General features: G+C 45.3%; 1 protein-coding gene across 1 annotated transcript in view; it reads left to right on the top strand.

The window, feature by feature from the left end:
- The first annotated feature begins 20,012 nt into the window (after positions 1 to 20,012).
- SLC22A2 (solute carrier family 22 member 2) overlaps positions 20,013 to 26,922 on the top strand; it is a 44,541-nt gene continuing 37,631 nt past the window's right edge. Inside the window, exons 1-2 of the mRNA XM_023219082.2 lie at positions 20,013 to 20,567; positions 22,223 to 22,326. Of these exons, the coding sequence (XP_023074850.1) occupies positions 20,154 to 20,567; positions 22,223 to 22,326 (518 nt within the window). The 5' untranslated portion in view covers positions 20,013 to 20,153. The remainder of the gene's footprint in view (positions 20,568 to 22,222; positions 22,327 to 26,922) is intronic.

Raw genomic sequence — 26,922 nt, 5'->3', positions numbered from 1 at the left:
ACTTGCTGTCAAATGCCCTTTCTTCCCCACCACGCTCCACACCACTGCATGAGAAAGGACAGGAGGTAGGGCTTACCTTCCTTGGGTGACAGTTTTACTGGGCAAACCAACTTATCACAAACACCACCCTGGGAGCAGTCCAGAAGATGCAGTAACTCAGAAGAAAGATCAGAACTCTGAGGCCTCCAGGCATCCTGACCAGGCAATATTTCTTTAATTCATCAGCTTGATTTTGTTGCCACGACCCCAGCCCTCAGCTGGACACAGTATTTCTTGGTTTTGTACAAAAATCTGGGCTTAATTTAAAAAAAGAGAGAAAGGCTGTGGACAGAGATAGGTCAAGCCTAAGAAAAACCCAGTTCATTTGCTACCGGATTAGCCGTCTGCTTGAAAACAGGTAGCAGCCAAAAAGTTTAAGAAGAAAATGTTTGACAGAAAAAAAGAAAAAAAGTAAAATTGAGCTCTTTCCTGGTAATTCACAGAAAGGAAGGTGAGAGTGTGGTTTTCACTGAAGCTAAAATGGACCCAGTTTGTGGGAAAAACAACAACACAACAACAACGTGTTTTGAGGAGTGTATTTTGAGAAGTTCTGCCTTAGGTAATTTAATATTCATTCACACTGGCTTCTGCCAGCCCTGTAAATGCGGTAAGCAGAGCTGCGGAGGAAAATAGGGGAACCACCTGTGGGTCCTGACTTCAGCCGCGGAGAGAGGGCGCTGTGGAGATGCCAGCAGCTGCCTGGGTGGAGGAAGATGCGAGAACATTGCTTCCAAGGCAGGGAGCCAGACGGGGCCGGGGAGCTGTGGATTCTCAGTTAGGCAAACTGCTGAGCGGTGCTCTCGCTGAGGTCAGAGGGAGAAGAGTGGCAGGGGTGACTCCTTGACGATCGCAGAGTAAGGAGAATGTGGTTTGCTGCTCACAGGCCCCTCACTCAACATGAAAAGATTTCTACCTGGGGCATCAAGACTGCAGGTGAGGCCAAGAAAAGACTTGCACGCGCACAAAGTTAAGGTGAATTGGGTGCATGTGTGTGTGTGGACGGGGCGGCTGAGTGATGCGCTGGCAAAGGCAGGTGTGTCCACACGGGTGCGCAGACACTGAGACTGCAGCCCGCACACCCAGAGGAACGAGCAGGACGTCTTCGGTTAGGAATGTGCCTGCAGCTGGCAGTGCCCAGGAGACGGGCTTTTCTAACTGTGTCGTCCAATGCATTAGTGCTAACCACATGTGGCTGCATAAACTTTAAACTGGTTAGAATGACATAAACTTGCAAATGCAGTTTCCTACTTGCACTAGCCCCATTTTAAGTCTCCACAGCCACCTGTGCTCACTCACCACTGCTCCAGGAGTAGATTCCAGACACTTCAGCCACTGCAGAAATGTCTCTTGGGTGGTGTCTGCAGGTGCCGGCTGCAGCTCTGCCAGGCAAAGTAGAGAGGCTGCTCCGTGCCTATGGATTTAGATGACCCTGCCGACATCTGATCAGTAGCTCTCAGCACCTGAGCTGCATTATTAGGATGGATCTGGGGGCATGCAGGGAGAATCCCAGGCTGTCAGAGAGATGGCCTGGCCCGGGGTGACCAGTCGGGCCTCTTGTCCTCATCGTCACATTCTCAGAATTGGGGGCAGGGATCCTGCTGGTGAGTCTCCCGAAAACACTTCATTTTACCCGAGGGTTTGCATATTCTAAATCCTGGTTCACAGTGAACTTTAACAACAAAATAACTTTCAGGTTTCTACACTACTGCCTTCATTATGAGTTTTTGGTTTTGTGTTAATATAAAAGACATGTAAAAATGGGAAGGCTCTGTGGTGTGGAACAGGGGTGAAGAAATCTGTGGTGTGATTCTAAATGGGTTGCTCAGACTGCCTGGGATTCAGTTCCTTCAACCGTAAGATAAAAACAGTAGGATGACAGTTTGGGGAAGCTGTGACTGAGTCTGAGCTAACTGTAGTTCTGGAAGCTGCTGAGGAACTTGAAGTGTTAGCCAGATTCTAAGGAGAAAGTGCAGGGATGAGCTTGGACACGCAAATCAAAGCTGTGGGTGATGTCATAGCCTGTGGAGTCGGAGAGCAATGAGACACTCCCAACACTGAGCCACTGACACCAACTCCTACAAGTGTCACAGCCGCGAATGAAATCCAAAGTTTTCGACTTGCTGTCAAATGCGCTTTCTTCCCCACCACGCTCCACGCCACTGCATGAGAAAGGACAGGAGGTAGGGCTTGCCTTGACTGGGTGACAGTTTTACTGGGCAAACCAACTTATCACAAACACCATCCTGGGAGCAGTTCAGAAGATGTAGTAACTCAGAAGAAAGATCAGAACTCTGAGGCCTCCAGGCATCCTGACCAGGCAAAATTTCTTTAATTCATCAGTTTGATTTTGTTGCCTCCCCGGCCCTCCGTTGGACGCTGGGTATTTCTCAGTTTCGCACAAAGTCAGCAGCAAATTCATCGTCTGGCTACAATGAGGAGATTCACAACATGGAAACATAGTCCTTCTTCATGGCTGGCAGGCAGCTGTGGGGTTTGCTTTTGCTGGTCGTAGCGTAAGCAGGTGAGGGTGTTGAGCCTCCTGATGGCGTCAGCAGCGTTCCTGAGTTATCCCCAGGAGCTGCAGGTCATTGCAACACAGGGCTAGAAGAAGCACCTGTTGCGGCCGCTGGAAGGATTTGTCCCACCAGGCACTCAGCAGCCCCAAGGGAGAATCGAGTTGTGAATTTCGTCACCGGCATACTGACATAAATTGAGCTTAGCTTGAATGTCACTTACCACTCGCTGGCTCGGGTGGTCTTTCCCAACCACAAGCTGCTGGTCTCGGTGACAACAGCTCTGCAAAGTGTCAGAATCCAACCCAGGCCTGCCAAATGACCCTGGGCAACCTGGAGGTGAGGGAGCCTCTTGCCAACCAGAGAGGGCTGCGCCTCCAGGGGTACGCTCCCCAAGGAGGAACATTCTGGAGCCTGGTCTCATTCAACCTCTGTTCTCCCTTACACTTGTTTGTCAACATGATGAATGAGAGGCAAATGGCAGGACCACAGTGTTTCAAACATGTGAGTTGATTTTTTTCCCTAGGCCTTTAGGTTCACTGACCAGAAGAAAAGACCTCAAATAAAACCGGATGTTTTCATGAAGTGAACTTTAACTTTGCATATATTACACCCAATTATCAAATGAACAAAAGCTATGCACGGATTTATTTACTGTTTGGCAAGCATGCAGTCACTCAATCATTAGTACCATGGAAAATGATCAAGTATAAAATAATCCTCTGGGACTGACTCAAAGGATTTGTTTTTTCACAAGCAGACGGAAAGAGAAACAGACACTCGCTCAAAAAGAAAGTGTGAGTTTGGAAGGAACATTTTGGTCACTTAGAATCAACTCAATGACTGTCATTGAAATTTCACAGAAATCCTGGTTCTTAAGTGAGTTGGAGACAACTCAAACAGGACAAGCTTGCCAAATTTGAGTTTTTCAATAGAAGCTACATTATTCTGAGGGTCTGAGCCCAGGGCTCTGATGCAAATGGGATTGAGAGGCTAATATTAGCCAGCAGGTTTTGTTGCAGTTCATTTTTGTGAGAAGAGCCTTATAAAGTCAGGAACTCAGAGGTGCTGGTCCAAATTCTGATTCTCACTGGCTGTCTGAGCCATATCACCCTCCCTTTCTGAACCTTCATTTCTTAGCTCTATAATAAGGAATGTGGACCAGCAGTTCTCATCTGGGGACATGCAGCATGTCATGACTATGGGCACCTAGTCAATAGAGACCAGAGATACTGCTCAACATCCTACAATGCACAGAAAAGCCCCTCAACAACAAAGAATTATCTGACTCAAAATTTCAATCATACTGAGGGTAAGAAACCCTGGTTTCACCTAGATTTACCTCATTTTCAACAAGGTAACATCCAGCTTATACATCTTATGGTCCTACAGATAGTTCAATATATTTCTTCCATTCCAGATCCTTTATCCTCAATATATATTAAAAAACAATTTTTATTTTATTTTGTTATTTTATTTTTTGAGATGGGGTCTCACTTTGTCACCCAGGCTGGAGTGCAATGGTGCAGTCAAGTGCTGACTGTAGCCTCGACCTCCTGGGGTCAAGCAATCCTCCCACTTCAGCCTCCCAAATAGTTGGGACTATGGATATGAGCCACCATGCCAAGCTAATTTTTTTTTTTTTTTTGTAGAGACAGGGTCTCACCATGTTGCCCAGGCATGACCTACCATGCCCAGCCTAATTTTTATACCTTACCAAAAATATGTGCATGGCACGTAACATGGATATTTCTTTATCCATGTTAATGTATAAAGGAAAACAAAAACAACAGAATAAAGCTTCCTAAGATACTGGGAACAAACTTCTAATAAATATTTACAATGGCAGTTGGCAATGATTCAAAGTCTTCCAGGGTATAACCTACATCCCAGTAGTAAAATTAGCCTTTTGGGAAGCCAACTTAATAACTGTTTACATGATGTTTGCTGAATGAATGATGCATCAGATAATATCTTTGATGCTGAAAGGAAACACATAGGTAACGAAAGTCCCATACTATGAGAAGTAGGGAGACAAGGATGTCTGTGTGCAACTGTGGGTTTGGGGCCTACACAAAGATTTAAAAAGAAAATAAAGCCAAAATGCTTTCCCCACAAAAATGCCCTTTCTCATTCATTTGTTCCAATAAGATCTTTGTTTAGAAGAACATGTATTTTCTTTGCTGACTTCCCCTTACTTCCCCTTAAGCCTGAGTCCCCTCCTTGGGACTTCCATAAAACCTGCAATACTTGTACTATTGCACATCTTGTATTTTATTATAAATATTGGTTCATTTGTCTGTCTGGTCCTTTGGACTATAAGTTCCTCGAGGTAAAAGCCCATGCCTTGTTTACTTCTGTATCATCAGTGCCTAGCCCAAGTGGGCATACAGTAGGTGCATTATAAATATTCATTGACACTGGTTAACATGTGAGACTGAGCAGACATTGCTGCTCCTCCCACAGAGAAATACTGAATAGAACCATGGTGGGAAAGAGAGCTCAAAAGCAAGAAAGGTGCTACAGTCATAAAGTCATAGAAGGAAACTGAAAGCAGAGAGGTGGCTCTTGAGTTTCAACATGATTTGAGCCCATGGGGTGCAGTGAATCCCTTAGGCACTGGAGTTTAGTACTCAAGGAGAAACAAGAATTTGTGGCCTCAAGCCTGTATGTGATGAGAAGCTGAAACTGAGTTCCCCAAATAAAGCTAAGAGTTGGGGGTAGCTCACTCCCAGGAACGCAAAAATAAGGGAATGTGAAAAATATTTTAAGTGGATCTGTTTTCAAAGTTTGAATATATAAAGAAAGTATTTAATGCAGTAATATAAGAATACAAAATTACTTTTAAAAAGAACAAGGAGATTGAAAAAACACCATAAGTACAAATTCAGCCATTAAAATAAAATGCCACAGACAAGTTAGACTGTAAGCCAAACACAACAGAAGGGAAAACTAGTGAGCCGAAACTACATCTCAGAACACAAAATAGACTTTGACCCAGAGAGCTAAACAGATAGAAAATATAGACAAAAAGTGAAAAGAAATGGAGAAAAGAATGAAAAGCTCCAACTTATTTATGGAAAGATTCCAGTTGAGAGAAAGTTGAGAGAATGGAGCAGAAACAATATTTAAAGGGAAAATAGGTAAAGAATTTTCCATAAGAAGGCTTACCAGACTTCTCTCTTACACCAATGGAGCTGTGTTTCTCTAATTAACCAGGCAGGTTTCGTTGCTGACTGCATTACTATGATCTCAGAGACCTAACACCTAGGAGAGAGTTGCTTCCATGTGATTCTGTCTGCTCTGAGCTCTGTACTTTTTCTGATGAGACCACACCCCCAAGCATGGTATCATAGGCTATCATTCTTTGGGACTGCTTCCACCATCACAGTGTTAGATCTCTAGATAGAACTCTCCTCCCCAGCTAATGCTGGTTTGGTTTCTTTGTATTGAGTAACTAAATCTTGCTGGTCACTTACCAGATGACTAGCTTGGGAGAGACTGAATATACACATGGACAATGGCCAGACCACATATAAAGTTAGAACTCTGCAATCAGCCCCAACTGGAGAGAGTGAACTAAGTGCCCTAACCAACTACAGAGGATGGATGCACCACCTCTGAAGAGCCCACTTCCTTCCAGCTTCCCTGGCCAGCAGCCTCCAGTCAGCACACACCTGACACCTTCCTTTTCTGCTCTCATAGTTTCCCCACTCCTCTTCCTGCCTCGGAGTTTCTGCCAGAACACACATGATGGTGGTCACAGAGCAAGTTACAGCCCATCTGGGACAAAGTACAGATTCTTTTCTGGGTCAGGACTTGCTCCATTATACAGCAAGATGCTGACTGAACCCCTTTCAGCCCCAAAGCTGCCTATGGACTTTTATATCCCTAATTTAGGGCTGAGAGAGTCATCTGTATGACTTTAAAATCCAGTGGAATTTGGCTTTATTGTCCCCAATTTATAATGAGTTACTATTCCTATACCTCATTTGATTTTTTTGTCAAATAGCCTTCCATACTATGTAAGTGAGTATAATGAGGTTCCCGCTATGAACACCAAATTATTTTAGGGCTTTCACAAATGTCAGCACATCCTATCTTTTTATTTTTCTTATTCTCAAGCTTTCTGTGATTCCATTCCACATTTCCTACTGAGACACGCCACTACTCCTGAAAATTACTGTGGTTTTGTAATTCACAAAATCACTTCAAATGAGTATGGAGTATGTATATACGTGGGAATGGCCCTCGCTCCACACTGCATTAGAAGGTCTTTCCTTAAAACAAAATTCAAACTTCTCATCAGGATAGGTTTGGGAACAAGGGAAGAAGGGAGTGAGGTGAACACTGATGAAAGAGGAAGACTGAGGCCAGTGGAGCAGAGTGGGGCAGAGCAGGTCTGCACACTGCTGGAAGACCAAAGTCAGAGCAAGGCCCAGGAAATCTCTGATGCATACATCACCTGTGTCGGTCTAGTGTTGGGGTCCGCGTGTTTCCTGAACAAAGGAATGAACACACAAGACAACACAAGACAAGACAAACATGGCAGCCGCCCCGAACTACACACTCCGCTTTATTTTATGCCATCGTTTGTGGAATGTTACCAAGTCACAAGACACATTGTTGTTTTTCTGACCTTTCCCTGACTTTCCGGATTTCCAAGATGTTTACATATAAACAAGCCCCCAGGGTCTGCTATTTGCAACTGAGGCCAGTCTTGTAGGCTCCTTTGTCCTCCCTGTTTGCAGAGGAGGAATGCCCTGCTTCGTTTGCAAGAGCAGGACTTATAATATTAATGGGGGAATGCCCTGCTTCGCTTTCAAGAGCAGGACTTATAATATTAATGGGGGAATGCCCTGCTTCGTTTGCAAGAGCAGGACTTATAATATTAATGGGGGAATGCCCTGCTTCGTTTGCAAGAGCATATAGTCCTCTACAGTCTAGGACCAATCTGTCCCCGTGCTTGTTTATCCGTCCTCTCTCCCTTCCGGTTCCTCACTGAGGCGAGAGGCAACAAAGGGAAGGAGTGGAGCAAGCCAAGGAGAGGGTGTTTGGTTGGGCTCTGTCTTAATCCGTTTGAGCTGCTGTAACAAAATACCTTAAACTGGGCAGTTCATAAACAACAGAAATGTGTTGCTCACAGTTCAGAAGGCTCAAAAGTCCAAGGTCCAGGTGCCAGCAGATTAAGGGTCTTGTGAGGGTTTCATAGATGGTGTCCTGTTGCTGCCTCCTCATATGGCAGTAAGGGCAAGGAAGCCCACTCAAGTCTCTTTATAAGGGCATTAATCCCATTCACGAGGGTGCGGTTCTTATGACTTAATCACTTCCCAGAAGCCCCACCTCTTAATACTATCACACTGAGCACCCGTTTCCAACATATGAATCTGGCAGGGGACACCAACATTCAGACTATAGCAGGCTTTGTCACTAGGAATACAGGAGTGAGACCATGAGGGCCCGGAGGTTTCAGCAAGAAGCCAATCAGCAAAGATGCTCCCCACCTTGCTATGAAGCACAACACAGAATTACTACTAGATTCTGGAACCCCTGCCGTAATTGTGTTGGCTTCTAGGGCTGCCGTGACAAAGGACTGCAAACTGGGTGGCTGAAGCCAACAGAAATGTATTCTCCCTTGGTTCTAGAGACCAGAAGTCCGATACCAAGGTATTAGCAGGGCCATATCGCCTCTGAAATCTGTAGGGGAGAATGCTTCCTTGCCTCTCCCAGCTCCTGGGATGGCTGTGGATCCCTGGTGTTCCCTAGCTCACGGCTGCAGTGCTCCAGCCTCTGCCTGCATCTCCACAGCCATGTGCATATGTCTCTTCTCTTGTTGTAAGGATGCCAGGCACATCGGACCAGTGGCCCACCTATCCCAGCAGGACCTCAAGTAATTACATCTGTAGCAGCCCTGTCTCCAAACAGGGTTGCATCTGAGGTGCTGGGTGTTAGGACTTCAACATATATTTTGGGGGAACCCAACATTAACCTTCTGTCCTTTTTTTCCATGGTGATTGTACTTAAAAGCCTTCGAAGAGAAAATCCTGTATAGAAGGAAGGACCCAGGTAGATGAAGTCCTATGTGTCCATCAGACTTAAAAGAAGAGAATCCCAGGTTCTCCCAGGAGCAAACAGAAGAGGCTCCATTACATGGCAGGAAAACAAAAGCAAACTGATTTCCCCTCCTATACTCTCAGCACAGCACAGAACAGTTCTGTCCGGGTTTTTCCCCACACATCAGTGACAGTATCTATTGGGAGTTCACAGGTTAAGGGCCCAGTCCCACAAAACTGCCTGCATGATACCAATTGCAAGGCTGGGCCTCCAGAACTTCCAACAGATCAGCCATAAATCAGGAGTTCCCACGGCTCCCACCTCGGGTTTGATTCATTTGCAAAAGCATCTCATGGAACTCCGAGGAACAGTTTACTTACATTTACCGGTTTACTACTAATATCAAGGATATTGTAAAGGGTACAGATGAGCACCAGATGGAGAGATGCACAGGGCAGGGCATGGGGAAGGGGCACAGAGGTTCCCTCCCTCAGGCACTCCCCCATGTCCACCAACCCAGAAGCTCTCCACACCCTGCAGTTCAGGGATTTTTATGGCAGCTTCATCACATACATGCCATGGATTATTAACTCCATCTCCAGCCCCTCTTCTCTTCCCAGAGGAGATGGCTTGGTCTTTCTGGTGACCAGCCCCCATGCAGGAACCCACCAGCAGTGGCTCCATTAGAACAAAAGACACTCCTGTCACCCAGGAAATTCCAGGGGTTAGGAGTTTTGTGTCAGGAACCAGAGTCAAAGACTAAACATCAGAGCAAAAGATGCTCCTAGCACCCCTATTGCTCAGGAAATTACAAGGGTTTTAGGAGGTCTGTGCCAGGAACTGGGGGCAGAGACCAAAAGCTATTTCTTATTATAGTACAATATCACAGTCCACCCCCTGTCTCTGGCTACAGATCTCTTACAGCAAAATGATATACAACTCGAAAGATACCGTCACATGACTAGAATCCCATTCCTTCATTAATAGTTAGTCCAGTTCATTATCTTATCTTATGGAAATGTCTCCCAGGGTGGGGCTACTCAGATTTGCAGGCTTCTACCCTGTCCTGTAGGGCCTCAAAAGCAGGAGTGGCCTCGGCAAACACATAGCTTTACCCTTCCAGGCATCTGGGATAACTGAGCTAACAGGCAATGATATCTCTTGCTCTGAACTGTTTTCAAAGTGTTAAAGTGTTAATATAATATGAGACTTCCTTCATTGCAGGAGCCTTTTATTCACTCCTTTTCCATCAGTTATGATTTCTCCTTCTCTTTGTTTAGACCCAAACATTTCTACCCTTGGAAGGGACACTCGGATAAGCCACTGTTCTGGTCTAGATTGCTGGGAGCATTACTGGGCCAGCAAGTGCCTCCCGCCGGGTCTACTCCATTCAGACAGGGTACAAAGCAGTGGGTTATATTTACCACCCAACAAGATAGCTTCATTCTGTGTTAACCCTAATTTTGCCGGATGGGGTGAAGGCACAACCCATCCCCACTGGGCCCTTGGGAATTCTGACACAAGTTTTAAAATCATGGTAACAATTTCCTGCTTAGGAATCATCCCTGCTGCCAGCACTTATAATTGCAGCCCTGGGCCTATGACCCCTGCACCACGTAGGGGAAAAAGAGTTAAAGTGATTTGAAGAGAGAAGGAAAAAATATTACAGTCATTATACCTGTATACTTCTCCCTTGGCAAGAACTGCATAGTCATACCAGCACTCTCCCACCCCTCTCCCCCAGATCCACCAGGAAACAGAGGAAAGTGTTAGGAGAACACGCCTTTAGCCCCACTCATGCTGAGTGTGCACACACTTGTGAAGATGTGCAAGCCAGCCCTTCGTGTCTTCATCTCCCCCTGTTTAGGAAAACCAATGTTTTAATTGCCTATTTTACTTCCCTATCAAACTATTACCCTGAGGAGGCTAGCTCTGCCCATTGTTGGACATTACAGGCTGTACAGTGTGTTCCTTGGTCTAAAGAAATGATACTGGGCCATCCAAGTTGGTGCAATATCTTCTGTTCTGGCTTTTGAATGGCACGGTGAGCATTTACATCTTCCACCGGGTAAGCAAAGCCCAGGCCAGAGTCAGTCTCTGTACAGAACATGTCTAGATTCAGTCCATCTCTTCTTTGCTACAGCTACCCGCTTATCTCAGGGACCCAGCTGGCCACTTCAGGGGAGGACACGGGGATAACTGCTTGTTGACTCCAGTCACCTTTGGAATCTGGAAGGGAGTTCTGATGAGCATTGACTTGTTTTACTTTAAAGCACCCTCAGATTTCCACAGGGCTGTGCTCCATGGGGGAGTCCTTTTAATAGCCAGGTTTCCATGGCCCTCTTGCTGAGTGTATGGCCAGGCCACTGGTCACTGCCCGAGAGTCAATAAAAACCCAAACACAGAAGCTTCTGCAGCCCTTCAATTCTTCCATCACTGTTAGGTAACAGCATGCTTTTAAGCCCACCAAGTTGATTTGTTTTAACCTGCTTTGATCAAAGTAACCCTCTTCCAACACGACTGCATCTGTCCACCTTGGAACTGCCACCCACAAACCAAGCCACTCTGGGTCGGTCAGTTGAGAGAGGTTGACAGGGCTCTGATCAAGTGACGATAGAATACAGAAGCTCCTCACATAGCTCCAGATGCAGTCCAAGAGGAAAATGGGCTCCCTGCTCATATCTCCTCCTTGTATTCCCTAGGCAGCATGATCCTGTATAAACCACTTCCATTTTATTACAGGACTCTTTTGGGCACTGCCATTCCCATTAGAGCATTTCTCTGACATCACCCAAGACAGCAGGGGTATTTCATGTTTTAAGATCATTTTATGTCCTTCAGTCATAAGAGTAGCTTCCACTAATGTCTGAGACCAAGTTAGTAAACGCCCCTTTCACGAGAATTCTCCAGTCCAAAGTCCCAGTAGTTGTCGTTGGGAGGTGCCCACAGGCTTTGATGTAAGCTCCAGTGCACACACCACACAGACCTAACACAGAGAGAATCTGGCCCTACAACACTCCAGCTTTAACTCTCCCCTGTGGGTTCAGACGGTCTCACTGGTTCCCATTTAGCATGCCCAATGAACACTGCTTTACGGCAGGGCGCAGTGGCTCACACCTGTAATCCCAGCACTTTGGGAGGCCGAGGCGGGTGGTTCACCTGAGGTCAGGAGTTCAAGACCAGCCTGGCCGGCATGGTGAAACCCTGTCTCTACTAAAAACACAAAAATTAGTTGGGCGTGGTGGCAGGTGCCTGTAATCCCAACTAGTCAGGAGACTGAGGCATGAGAATTACTTGAACCCGGGAGGCGGAGGTTGCAGTGAGCCAAGATCATGCCACCGTATTCCAGACTGGGTGACAGAATGAGACTCCATCTCAAAAATATATATCTATGTATATAGCTTTACATGGGTAACAGGCATGTGTAGCAGGTGAATGTCACAGTCATCAAAAAGACAGTCCCACATGGCTTGCGTGCAAAGTATGTCAGCCGCTTCATCTGGGGTGCTCCACTTCAGTCGTAGGAGGAGACAACAGTCCCTCTTCTCAGGATAAACAAACCTTAGAGTGACTGTAACCAGTCCACCAGGCTGGCTGTTCCCTTGAGAATAACCTTCTGTGCGTCTGATCACTGAGAGCCACCTGCGATTGTTCCATAGCGAGCTGTGGGTACTGCATCAACCCAAACACGCTCTTCCACTCTGCAGCATTCAAAACCAAAGACACTCTTCCTAAATTCGTTGCTGTCATAATCCATTTTCACTAAAGACTCCTCAGGAAGCTGATGATACTGATCTACAAAATGAACAGTTCCTTCACACTACACCTCTGGTTTCAATAGTCTTCTGGATTGGCCCTGTCCCCGGGTGGACTGCCTTCTGGTGACCAGAGATCTTAGAGATACTTTCTGTTGTTCCTGCATAACTTTTCCCTTGAGGGTGGCTTTCAGCCCAGTGGCTGAAGCCCAGACCCACTGAAATCTGAGCGTGATCTAGCATCAAGGTCTGAGCCAGCACCGCCTTTTAGTTTCATTTTAGCTGTTACATGTAACAACAACCAAGGAATTGCACATTTCACCCTAGTTTGCATTTCCTTATGCTTCCAGTGAACCAGCTCCCTGGGAGTTAGAGCCATCTCTCAGCACTACTGATAATTCACTTTTAGTAACTGAGCACAGCACATCTGTGGCTCCATACATGGCCGACCACGTGGCCACCAAGGAATCAAATGTTTCTCACCCCCACCCTTTTATCCTTTTTCTTCCCAAACCACATGTTTCCCATAGCCAGGGTCATTCTAGCAAATCCCACTTCATTGACACCAACTTGTACAGTTGGAAAAATGAGGCAGTAAAAAACTAAAAGAACACGTGGATGGATTTAGGAAGGTCTTTTGAAACAAGTGAAGTAAGAAAGCCATTGAAAGCTGACTGAGGATGCCACCAGGGGCACAAGCATCAGAAGGCCTGAGGTGGTTCATGGATAACGTCCTTTGTCGCAGTGACTACATTTTTGTAGCTTCAATTTTTCCACTCTTGTTTTCTCCATCTACATTCACCGTTATTAATAAAAAACAATTTTAAATAAAATAGCAGGCAATGTGCCATGTCACCCACAAATACTTCAGAATGATGTGTTCTAATTAATTAGGCCTCCTTTTTTAAAGCATGGCCACATGACTAGACCTAATAAAATTACAACTAATTATCTAATATCATTTAATATCCAGTTCACATTCAAATGGTTTGAAAGATCCTTTTTTCAGTTATATCCAAACACAGTTCACTCATTGGGTCTGGTTTTACATCTCCTAAGTCTCGTGGATTCCTTGGAGAACGCAGGTCATTGGTAGAATGTCCTGAATCCTGCATTTGTCCGATTGCTTCCTTCTATTGTCATTTAACTTGTTACTTTATTCCCCACACTTGCTGTAAACTGACAGATTTAGAGGCTTGAGTGCATTCAGGTTTATGTTTCCAGTTGTGTGCTGTGTGTTGTAACTGATTGCGTTACAACATGCAGCCCATAAAGTCAAGCTGTTCCACTTTTAGTGATGGTGTCAGCCTGACCCCTCCAATATGAAATTTCTCATCAGTATTTCATTTAATAAACTTAATATCTATTGCAGATCAGTGCTGAGACTCATTATTTCATGGGATTTTAAAAACATCATTATAAACTCATACTCATAGATTTTTAAAATATACTTCATGTATTTCAATCCGTTGCACTTAATTTTTTCTGTTGTTTGTTTTTGTTTTTTTGTTTTGTTTTGTTTTGTTTTTGACAGAGTCTCACTCTGTCACACAGGCTAGACTGCAGTGGTGCAATCTTGGTTCACTGCAACCTCCATCTCCTGGGTTCAAGCGATTCTCCTGCCTCAGCCTCCCAAGTAACTGGGACTACAGGTACATGCCACCACACCTAGCTAATTTTTATATTTATTTTTCACTAGAGATGTGGTTTCAGCATGTTGGCCAGGCTGATCTCGAACTCCTGGCCTCAAGCAATCTACCTCAGCCTCCCAAAGTGCTGGAATTACAGGTGTGAGTCACCACGCCCAGCCTGTTGCAGTTATTATTATTTTTTTTTATGTACAAATTCCCCCACTTTAGGCCAATGGGAGCATTTTCAGATGGTCCCTTGTTCCTGTCAACATAGCCAATAGTCTCAGCTTTCTTGTTTGTTTTTTGTTGTTGTTTTTGTTGTTGTTGTTGTTGTTGTTTTTGCCCAACAGAATGTCCCAGGCTCTTGGTGTTGAGTTCCTTCTTCTGATCTGAAATCAGCAATTTTTCTAAGAAGACAACTCTCTCTTTTATCCACTTCACTCTGTTCCAGGCTGAATGAAGTCATAATAAAATTAAAATGTAATGGACTTTTCTCTCTAGCCAGATTACAACAGCTACACTTCCAGCGGTGAGCCACAGCTTTGCTGTGAATTAAAAGACCTGCTTCAGACCCTATTTTTTTAAGTCAGTTTGGAATTAATTCATATTAACATAATATGTTCCCTTAACTCTAGCACACGCACCTGTGTTGAATCCCCTTCTCATCTGTGGTGGGAGGCTGGTATGCTCTGTTTTCCTTAATACTCTGGATAAACAGTCTTAGGAAATAATCACCTGGTCAAGGAGGAAATTGGTTGCTAAACCAAACTTTTAAAAAATGAAAGCAGAGAATTATGGCAATGAACGTTTTAATGATTCTTCTCTTACCGTTCTCCATGAGGCCTCTGTGGGATACGTAAAGGATGTCCTTTCTATCTCCACTGGATTCACTCTCTCTTTGAAGAAAGCAAGGCAACCAAGAAGTTGACACACTCCTGAGTTTCCGGGGAGCATAAATGCCCAAGAAAACTCGGACTACATTTGGATATTAATAAGGACTTTGCTTTGGCAAACAAAACCATGTGAAGGTCCAGGGTTGCCAGACCCAAGAGCTCTGAGCAGTGAGGTCCTGTGGCATGTTTTTATTGCTTTTTATTATTTTTATTTTTTTAATGAATAGGGTCTTACTATGTTGCCCAGGTTTGTCTTGAACTACTGGGCTCAAGTGATCCTCCCACCGTGGCCTCCCAAAGCACTGGGATGACAGGCATGAGCCCCACACCTGGCCCTGGTCCTGCAGCACATCCCAGCTGCAGGCTTAACCTCATGGCAGAGGAAGGAGAAAAGAGCTTCTCCTTGCCCATGGCTAGGTGCACAGCTGTGGCCCCTACTAACACGAGACAGATTAACAAAAGAAAATCATACACATTTACCCACATTTTACAAGATGCTGGAGCCTTCAGAAGAGAAGGCCCAACAAAACAGGGAAATCTGAATATTTTTAAGCTTAGGTGGGTGAAGAGTGGACAGTATGGGGAAGTGTGATTGCACAAACAGGCTATGAGCTAACGGCAATAACCCGGGGCAAGCTTAGCAAGGTGTGCTTGTTCAGACTCTTCTCTGTGTCCTTGTGTCTTCAGAGATAAGGATGTTTCTTTCCTCCAGGTATCAGGAGGGCACGTCTCAAACAGAGGTCCCATTCTGACCTGCTTCCGGAGAGAACAGAGAAGGTGAGAGATCTTTCTGTCTCTGCCTCTTTTCTCAAATGCCAAGGTTCTGAGTTTTGGGGTGGCATGTCCCAAACCCCATTCACTAACTTGGAAGCCCAGGGTCAAACCAAATACTTTGCACTTAATTTTACATACAGTAATAATACAGCCTTTAAAAATGAATACCTAAGAAGAAGAAAACTTAGTACTTAACTCTCTGGGTCTTTTACAAAATGGTTCCCTAGAGCTCTTCAAAATTACACCCGTGAAGTTCGCCGGGTCCTCTCCATGGTTTTTGTGTTAGACTCATGCTCTGCCTTTTGAAGAACAGAGTCCGGTCCTTTTGTGATTTCTAGAGCTACAGGCTTGGTGTGAAGGCTGGGAGTATAAGAGGAAAGTGGAGAGGGAACCACAGGAGGGGCGAGTTAGCCACCCTCATGCGCCCCTTCTCCCCCAAGGGATGCCTCCTCCTCTCATCACCAGGCTAATTCCAATTTCCTGCCTCAAAGGATGTCAGCACAGAGCTATCATTTTGTGGGGAAAATAGAATCAATAAAGATAAATGAATAAAATCCGAACTATACTGATGAAGAAAGCCCAAAGAGAGTTCTAGTCAGCACTCCTGGAAGCCTCACTCAGCAGGATGGCAGTAGAAATGGTTTAGAGTTGCCCTCTGCACACTGAACTCACTGAGGGATGTTAGCCCCAGCCCTGCATGAGGAGATAACCGCTGGCTCTACGGCGCACCCAGGGGATATGCCAGGCCCCAGACTCCTCTCCTGGAGGCAAGAGATAAACCAAAACAGAGCTCAGGGCTGTCCCTGGTGGTGGTGAGAAGAGCACATTCGCTATGTGGGGAGCTGGGGACATTTACTCTGAAAAGACAAGAGTTGGAGGTAAACAGAAGCTTCAGATATCTGAAATTCTGTGTAGGAAGGTTTTAACTTAATCTACCCGACCCCAAAAGGGAGAATAGTGTCCACATGTGTGGACAGTTCTGGAAGTTGAATCCTGTGTGCTATGAGGAAGATCTTTCCAGCAATCTGTAAAGTCCAACAACAGCCTGGGTTCAGCCAATACTGAAAGCATTTCCGTGTAACTACTTGGGACAGGTGTTGAGGAATTGAAGTGTCAGATGGTGTTGCCTGCTGTCCTCTAAGCTGCCTTCCCTCTGGGAGGCTCTGCGATCCAGAAGTCTGGGTCAAAACAAATCACCTGCCACTGTGCCCGGCCAGGAGCTCTACACCTAGTTCACCCTGCTGTGATGCAGGTGGGTAGCAGGGAATTGAGGAAAGAGACCAAGGCATGTGACGGATAGATGGGGTGCACAGAGGAAGAAAACAAGGGAGAAATAGAGAGGGGGACAGTGTCTCCATGAATAACTTCCAACTATTGAAGCCACTGTGCTCAGTAATAGTCCTATGTGATCTCATCCCTCAGCTCTCTGACTAAGGGATAATGGCCCTGTTACAAGAGGTATTAGAACTTGCCCAGGTGACATGGCTACATTAGGGCCAGGCTGGGTTACAGTTCGGGCTCTGCTGCTCTGCTGACCCTCCCCTCTGTCCCACTGTTTTTCCATGTTAGCTGCATAGAGGACAGACAGCAACCATCACTGTGAGACAATCGATTTCGGTCATTTTTGTCTCAGGTAGACAACACCTTAGCCAAGCAGGTTGCATTGACCTCAATAGACGATATTAATTGCTAAAATCATCCTGCTTAACAAATGACCCAAAAGCCTACGTTCCATTGCTGATGGGTCTCACTGCTTCTGCCCTGTCATCCTCTAAGAACCTGATGCCTGGCTTGCCATGGGGTAGGTAGGATTCATCCATTCTAACTTCCAACCCTAACTGCCCCCTTGTCTTCTTGTGCAGGGGGCCGAGAAAGTTAGTCTAGGCACAACTGGCCTTCTTCAGTGCTGCAGAGAGGGTTGTACACTGGGGCAATATTTATTTACATTGCAGAGAAACCTGACAAGAGGTTGAGAAATACTTCTGATATAAATTATAATATATTACCAGGTTATATGGATTAAATGATCAGATTATACTCCAGCGATGCTTCTGAATATGTAAGCACCCCCATAAAATAAGTGACAATTTCCCAAGACACCTGGACTCAAACTGGGGGGCGTCTACCCCTCCTCTCTGTGATTTCTTTCCCTGAGTTGCTCATTGCCCATGTGGCTTCTCCGTAGGGCCTGTCACCTAATGGGATTGATTTTTTGGCAGCTGTGCTGTGACTCGTGCATCCATAGAACAATGTTGAATGACTGTAAATGCATTGCTGCAAGCGACCTGAGGTCTGGACTTCTCCTTTTCTGATTGTTCCCTCTAAGTAACTTGTAGTGAATTTCAATATTCTTTCCCATTGACCAGCAAAGCTCTTCTGGCCCTTACCTGGTGCCCCTTGCTCATGACGTGAAGATCTGATGTCTTGACATGTCAAGCGAGTCAAACTCAAGTGCACGTGTCTGTAAATTTCTTGTAAGAGGCGGTCAGGAGCATCTCTGGGCCCCTGAAGTGGAGTAAAATTTGACAGCCTCTGTCACTTTTTAACTCTTGAACTCGCCATCCTTCAGCTCTTTGACCGGGAACAGGTGCAGACAGAGCAGCCTTGGCTTCCGGCTCATGCACTTACGATGCTGGCTGCGAACGGGAAGTCCCTAAACAGATCTGAGCCCCCTTCATTCAGCTCAGAGCAAACGGGGCTGGCAGCAGCCCAGGGCACCATGAAGCAGAGTGCCTCTGTGTGCCCAACACAGCCGCAGTGGAGGTCAATGGAAGTCCTTGCCGGCGCCCTGCTTTTTGCTTTTTTAAGAAAAGAAGAAGCCTGCAGCTGCAGCAAGGAGAAAGACCCCATGGCTTGCTCCTTTTAGACTATGCTATTACACCCACTGACTATTCAATAGAAAAAAAGAAGGAGAAGAAGGAAAATTGGGTTAACTTTCTGGTATTTAGTTTGCAGATATGTCAGCAGGCCACCTTCTCTACTTGGCAGGAAAACGATGTATTAAGGATCCTTTTGTCCACCAGGAAAGACAAATTTCCTGTTTGCCTTGAAATTTAGATGCAGCAACACCATCCTAAAGAGATGCAAAAAGGGGTGATCCCTTTCTTCCTTATCCTAAGGCTCACGGCCAACACCCCTATAACAAAAGACAGGTTGACAAGAGAAAAGCGTGACACATTTATTTGATCACAGTTTTACATGACACAGGAGCCTTCAGAATGAAGACCCAAAGATACAGGGAAAACTGTGGACGGCAGTGTAGAGCTGTGGTTGGACAAAAAGGGCAGCAGCTCATGTTCGCAGGCTGAGGGGAAAATCCAGCAAGGCCTATCTGTTCAGATCCGTCTTGGCCTCTCTGTGCAGTACTGCTTCCTTCAGGCATCAGGGATAGGACCCCTCTGGAATGTGAGTCTGGATTTCTTTACGGCCCACTGTTACACAGAAAGGCAGCAGGGAAGTTACAGTCATATTTCTAGGCTTTCCGGCTGGCTTTGGGAAAAAAGGAGTCTGGCTTCTATAAGCTGCTTTGGGGAAGAAGGATTCTCACTTCTGTGGCTTGCCCTGGGGAAGAATGATGGGTGACAGAAGAGACTGGAGGGCAGGAGAAGGTCAGAGAGACAGACTTTGCTTCTGAGACCTTCACCTTGGGGCATGGATTTCTGAGCCCCAACAGACCCCAACAGAAAAATCCAGGAAAAAAGACAGTGGCTTGGACACACCTGCCTGCATTTACACTTGACCTGTCTGCAATGTGAACACTTTCCTCTTTCCCTGCAGATGGGTTGAGGGGAAGGACACTGCAGGGTTGAAATGCAGGAATACCAGATTGGAGCAAATGCTTTTAAAAAGCAGAGTTATAAAATCTGGACGACATCAAAACAAGCAGCCCCAGTACGCATCCCAAGGGCTCTTGTTGTAGGTTGGAGAATGAGCCCAGCAGTCAGGCCTGCAACCCACTGTGAATCTGTGAATCTGGACCAGAGTTCTGACCCAGATCCTGATTCACATCACGCTGGGCCTTGTGGCCAAACATGTGTGTTTTCTCCATAGCCCGTTGAAGAAAAGCTGGTGGTCTGCCTGAGATAAGAGTATATTAAGTTCCTGGCTGCTCGGGGCACTACGGGAAGATTACTGGGCTGTGATATGGGCCAGCACTCAGATTCCCTGCAGTGGGACACAGAGAAAGGGTTGTTTGTGCTGCTGGCCTGGAGCACCGACAAGCCTGTGGAGAACCTGTTAACAATAAACACGACAGGCATCCTGGGAGTGAGCTCAGGGCATTTCGGAAGTGCAGAAGGACACGCACCCTCGCTGGAGGGGTGCACCTTTGAAGTCAGCTGGACCAAGGAGAGGCCTGCCCTGAAGGCTGGTCACTTGCAGAGGTAAACTCCCCTCTTTGACTTCTGGCCAGGGTTCGTGCTGAGCTGGCTGCAGCCGCTCTCAGCCTTGCTCCCGGCAGGTCGGACAGCCTCAGGTCTGCCTGCCTGCAGGATCATGACCACCACCGTGGACGACGCCCTGGAGCATGGAGGGGAGTTCCACTTTTTCCAGAAGCAAATGTTTTTCCTCTTATCTCTGCTCTCGGTCGCCTTCACCCCCATCTACGTGGGCATCGTCTTCCTGGGCTTCACCCCCGACCACCGCTGCCGGAGCCCTGGAGTGGCCGAGTTGAGTCTGCGCTGCGGCTGGAGTCCTGCAGAGGAGCTGAACTACACGGTGCCGGGCCCAGGACCTGTGGGCGAGGCCTCCCCAAGGCAGTGCAGGCGCTACGAGGTGGACTGGAACCAGAGCGCCCTCAGCTGCGTGGACCCCCTGGCCAGCCTGGACACCAACAGGAGCCGCCTGCCACTGGGCCCCTGCCGGGACGGCTGGTTGTACGAGACGCCTGGCTCCTCTATCGTCACCGAGGTAAGAAAGTGAGCTCAGGGCTCCGATGGAGAAGCAAATGGTGGAGCTGTTCTCAAGGAAGCAACCAGCAAAGGCCCAGCTCTTATAAACCCTGCCTGGACATGCTCTTTGGCTTCCAGGTATCTTACAAAATTCTGGTTTCCAAATGAAAACTTGCAGCTTCTAATTTGTCTGGAGAATAACTGGGTTAGTTAAAACGTCCTCAGACGCTGACAATAAGGATTCTAGTTTGTGCCTGTTCCAGCAGTAAGAAACAGGCAAAAGCATGTTAGGGTCCCCGGAAATGTTGCCAAGATAGGGAATCTTGTGGATTCTCCTCTTTTTCTGGAAGCCTTACCTCCCCCTCTATTCTTCCATCACACAGATGCCCACACACCTGAAAGCCTGTGGAACTCACCTGAACTGTGCCTGACTGTGTGATAGGACGTGCTTTTCTCTCGATTCCTATTTTTTCTCTTTAATTTCCTCAGAGTGTTCATATAAAATCATTTAGGGCTGGAGATCATGCTGTGGCACTATTATTTTGTTAAAAACTGCAGATGACATCAAAAGCTATTTGTGAAGCCTCATTCCAATAAATATAATAGAAAAAAAGACCAAAAAATGGAGCTTGCTTTTATTGAAAGCAAAGCAAAATAGGGGAATTAGGTTATCCTGAAAATACTGAGAGAGCCAGTTGCCTAGTTTAATTTCAAATGACTGCTTAGGTGATGGGAAGATATTCTGTATGAACAGATGGGTAGGTAGAGTCTAATTTGAAGGGTCTAAAATGGTCGGATAGTTACAGGAAACGTGGCCGCTCATGGGCTTCACACCACATAACTCTCTGAGGCTCTCTCGCATGGCCAATCTCATTCCTTCCTACAGAGATGAGGAAACTGAGGCCGAAGCAGAGAAAAGTTTTTACCCCAGGCCACACAGTGAGTGACTTAGCAGAGATAGCCCTAGAAGATGGGTCTCCTGACCTGGTCCAGCACCTGCTCCACCTGACCACCTCCTCCTATTCCAAATAAGAGCAAATGCAGCAGCCTTCAGCAGTCACTCCTAATCCCCTTGTACTAAACAGACAGCAGGGAGATGCTAAACGGCCCGACCTCCTGGTACCTGCATTGTATCACATCCACACACCTGTCTGCATGTGCATTGAAATTAGAAAGAAAAAATAAATTTGTCTGTAAGTAGAGTAATTACCCAATTTCAGCTGATTTAGCCAATGCTATAGTTTTAGCTTAATGACAAATTGCCAGATGGAAGAGCAAGGCTTTTTGTTGCGTGTAGAAAATTGAGGCTGGGCACAGTGTCTCACGCCTATAATGCCAGCATTCTGGGAGGCTGAGGTGTGAGGATCACTTGAGCCCAGGAGTTCGAGGCTGCAGTGAGGCATGATCACCACTGTACTCCAGCATGGGTGACAGAGCAAGACCCTGTCTCACAAAAAAAAAAAAAAAAAAAGAGAGAGAGAGAAAGAAGAAGAAAATTGACATGATCAAGAAACAGTGGCTTATTGCCACTTAATTACACAGTTCAATTCAAGGAATATTTAATGAGTACCCTAGCTGAGTTACGTACAACAGAATCCTAATGGGATTTCATTTCCTTTCTCTCCCAACTTGGAACACATCTCCCCTGCTGGAACACATCTCCCCTGCTGGCAGTTTAACCTGGTATGTGCCAACTCCTGGATGTTGGACCTATTCCAGTCATCAGTGAATGTAGGATTCTTTATCGGTTCTATGAGTATCGGCTACATAGCAGACAGGTAGGTTGAATCACCTGTGGTGGAATTTAAACAATCCCAAAGGTTTGGAGAACATTCATATGCACCTGCCCCTGCTTGCATCCCATCCTTTCCCAAGCACACAGATCACAATCTCCTGGCCTTCCTGCTGGTGTTTTTACAATCTTAAATTTCTTCTGCCGCTTGGATAACCATGACCAATGTCTTTATTTTCAAATTCTCCGGGGTCATAGACAGATGTTTCAACATTACACAGCAAGTCTTGCATGTGGGCTATGCAGAAGCTTAAAGTCGGAAGGGAGAGTAACAGATGATCTCATCCCTTTTGTAATTCCCAATTCATTTTTTGGCCTCATCACCATCCACCTGGCCATCAACCTTCAGGACCTCTGAGCTCAATCCTATCTTCTGCTTGTCTCACATATGCTGGGAGCCCCCAGCACCAGGCCTGATGTAGAATCTCCCTAATACCCATGGGATTGCAAGAGTCCTGAATGGGTTCCTGGGGCCACATGTGACTATATGTGTGGAACCTATAACTTAAAGAAAGGGAAACAGGGTCTGTCTACAACAAGAGGGGTAAATGTCCACCTCTGCAATGTCATTGTCCCTGGAGAGATGACAAGAGGCCTCTCTGATGAGTCTGTGTCTTCAGCAAGTCAGTGTTTGTACGAATCAAGCTATTGCCGTAGCTCTTACTTATCCAGCATTTTGGAATCCCACACTCACTGTCCTGCAAGTTTCTTACAACACGCAGCTTTGCTCTCTTGATGACCAATGAGACATTTTTAGAAGTCCTCAAAAGAGAAAGGAACCAAAAAGTTTGCTTCACAGTTGATAAGCACTTTAGATAACTTGGCCATCAGGGCTAATTATTTAATATTCATAACACGGTTTATTGAGTGTTTTCCGGGGCCAGGCACCGTGTTCAACAGTGTGAGTGATAGTATTCCTCTTAATCAGCAATCACCTAGTGAGATAGTGATACATACTGTATATTATTTTATATAATATACAAACATATAATTATATCTAGATAGAAATACATAATTATGAATTTACATGTAAAATATAAATATATAACTGAAATAAATGGTAAAGTAAATGTATTTTATGCTTGTTGCCCTTCCATGCCACCCCCAACTACATCTGTGATATAATCCAAACCTGAGTATAATGTTAAATGCAAGTAGAACATTTTCTCTGATTGTATTATATTGTTAGGCTGAATTAAAACTTGCAAATGTGTTAAAGATTAATGATGATGGCTTAATATATCACACCCCCAAGGCATATGCACTTCACAGGGGCCCAGGGCCTACCTGGCAGCAGAAGAGAAGAGGGATAAAAGCGGAGGCGTGGGCCACGTGCACCTCATCCATCACCTATGGTTATTAATTGTCTCCTCAGCTGCCCTGGCAAGGCTCTTCCTGGGGCTTTCTGCGAGAGGCTTGCAAGGTGAAAGGGAAGGTCATTGGTTTTTATTTTTATTGCTGCAGAATTGAGGATGATTCTTTAAAGATGACCCATTAAGTCAGGAGAGACACATTAACAAGGGGAGGTCCACAGTCCATCGCAGCCCTGGGCAGCTCTGGCCCTGCAGGCGTTCACTCTCTGCACTCCCTCCTCCACCATCAGGTAGAGGTGCTAACACTCACTCCCTGGCAGACTGTGAGTAAACAGGTGACTCAATCTTTAACCCTTGCTCAGTGGGTTAAGAAATTAGTTAATTATTCGTGTCCCACTCAACAAGTAGGAGATTGGTGATAAATCCCTACTGACAGTGCATTCCTGAGTTATAAGCCCTGGTCAATTATCCACCTTCTTAGATGATCTCATTATTTTGTACCTATTGTTGAAATCTCCTCTGTCAAAGTAAGTACTCCTTATTCTTCCCCAGAGGCCATCTCCATTCCTTGACTTCTTTTTCTTACACCGTCTGAGGCTTGGCTGATCATTGGTCTTCTTCTGTTCTGCGCCTGCCTGCAGCAGTGAGAAGCTAGCCTTAAGCAATGAGAAAGCTATTTGGTTTCTGTATAGTTAATGCCTACAATTTTCAGATTTTATCCAATGGGACAAGAATGTCATGGATCCCCAGTGTATTCACAGATTAAGCCAACATTAAAACGCATTGTCTTCCTTGAATAATTAAAAAAAAAACAGTAAGGCATTATGAAAAGATTGTAAGTAAGACTAAGAGTGGACCTGAGAATATACCCGTAACTTCCTAATCCATGATTTTGAGTATCACCTGAGACAGAAAAGCAATTCCTCACCAACTCCATCTTGTTTTTATTCTCATAAGCAGTAATTATAAGTGCTATTTTTTTTATTTTTTATTTTTATTTTTTGAGACAGAGTCTCGCTCTGTCACCCAGGCTGGAGTGCAGTGGTGCAATCTCGGCTCACTGCAACCTCTGCCTCCTGGGTTCAAGCGATTCTCCTGCCTCAGGCTCCTGAGTAGCTGGGATTGCAGGTGCCTACCACCACACCCAGCTAATTTTTGTAGTAGAGACAGGGTTTCACCATGCTGGCCAGGTTGATCTCGAACTCCTGACCTTAGGTGATCTGCCCACCTCGGCTTCCCAAAGTGCTGGGATTACAGGCATGAGCCACTGTGCCTGGCCATAAGTGCTGTATTTAGTGTGGCATGCTTGTAAATGCTTAACAACACTCATCTGGGAGGAAAGTTCCAGTTTGTAGCACTTATTGATTTCTCTGGTATAAATATACCCACTGTGGTTCACTTAAGCCTGCAAAAAGGACACAGAGTTGGCTAGAAGTGTGCACCATTACACTGCATTTCCACCATGCAGATACAGTAGATGTAAATAACCTCACAAGCATAGATGGCCAAATGTAGTAAAATCATTGGAAAGTGATGTTTTGCATATTACACTTGTTTTCAATATAATTTAATTATAAATGTATGTAATCTAATTTTTCATAATGGTTACGCTAACAATTAGCTTGCAAATTTTCCAGAAGTCTGATCATTAGCTCTCAAGAGCTAGCACCTTATTTTTATATGTTGTGATGGAACTAGATCAAAGTGAGCTAGGAGGAGAGACTCTGGAGGCACGGCTTGGATACTGGACCAAATTGAGGACTAGCTAAAACAGATCCCAGGCAGGAGCAGCTTTGCCTAAGACATGCCCACCAGTGCACCATGTCAGTTTACTATTGTCATGGTAACATGGTAATCACCACCCCATTTTAATGGCAATGACTTTACCACCCAGAAGTTACCACCCTTTTCCTAGAAATTTCTATATAAGCCATCCCTTAATTTGCATATAATTAAAAGTGGATTGCATATAATTAACTTTATAATTTAAACTATAATTAAAATGTATAATGTAATTTGCATATAATTAAAAATAAATATGAGTACAGAACAGCCTCCTCTGAGCTGCTATTCCAGGCACACTGCCTATGAAATATCCCTGCTCCACAAGGAGCAGAGGTGCTGCTGCTATACATTGCAGCTTCAATAAAAATTGCTATTTAACAACACCAGCTTGCCCTTTAATTCTTTCCTGGGCAAAGCCAAGAACCCTCCCGGGCTAAGCCCCAATTTTGGTGGCTGCCTGTCCTGCATCAAAAGCAGAATTAAAGTCCCGGTGGGTTGCAGTCAAACTTAGCCAACTATATGTGATCTTCCAAAACAAGTTCACCACTGATTACTGTGTGCTAGTCACTTTATTGGGCATCCTCATTTGTTATATTTCATTTAGGATCACAAGAGCCTTTTAAAGTAGATTTCATGATCCATAATTTACAATGAGTGAAGAGGCTCCATGAAATTAATGCACTGCTTCCCAAATGTTAAGGTGCATATAAATCTCCTGGGGGTCTTGCTAAAATTCAGATTCTGATCCAGCAGATCTGGGTGGGCCTGAAATTCTGTATTTCTAAGCAGCTCCCAGGTGATGCTGTTCCCAAGCCCATGCTAATAGTCCTCAGCCATGTTCTGAGGAGCAAGTAGCTAAATGACTTACCAAGCCAGCAGTATGGGGAGTCCACCCTTCCTCTCCTGTTTCATCTGATTATTTTTCGTTTAACCGTTTAAATAGCCCTGCTGAGGGGTAGGAGGAGTCTCAAACCTCTATCCCAGATTCCCCAAATTTATTCTAGCCATGCCTTACTGTTGTTTTAAGTAGCATTGCTTCCCTATGTGGAACATGTCCCCAGTGAAGTTTTTCCACATCATGGATATGATTTTCTTGCTCTGAGTTTCAAATGATGAATATTCCCTCTCATCACCTAAAAGATTTTGTCCATCTACATGGAGCACTACTGTGGTATTCTATTGTGTGCCTGAAGCAGTTTTGGAAGTTGAAGTACCACCATTTGAGTCAATGTTTATAGATTATATACCCTTTGAGGGTAAAGGAAGGGGTTTGGGTAGGAAAATGTGGGAAGAAAAGCTAAAAAATTAAGTTGAGATGTGACTTTGGAAGGCTTTGAATTAGAGGCCAAGAGGTTGTATATTTACAGTGGGGAACCATTGACTGAGAATTAAGAAATTGGAGAAATAGGAACACTTTTACACTGTTGGTGGGATTGTAAACTAGTTCAACCATTATGGAAAACAGTATGGCGATTCCTCAAGGA

The sequence above is a fragment of the Piliocolobus tephrosceles genome, chromosome 5 (assembly GCF_002776525.5).
Source record: "Piliocolobus tephrosceles isolate RC106 chromosome 5, ASM277652v3, whole genome shotgun sequence".
Taxonomy (NCBI): domain Eukaryota; kingdom Metazoa; phylum Chordata; class Mammalia; order Primates; family Cercopithecidae; genus Piliocolobus; species Piliocolobus tephrosceles.
Note: the sequence above shows the minus strand (reverse complement) of the source record. Positions and strands in the feature narration are given on the sequence as shown.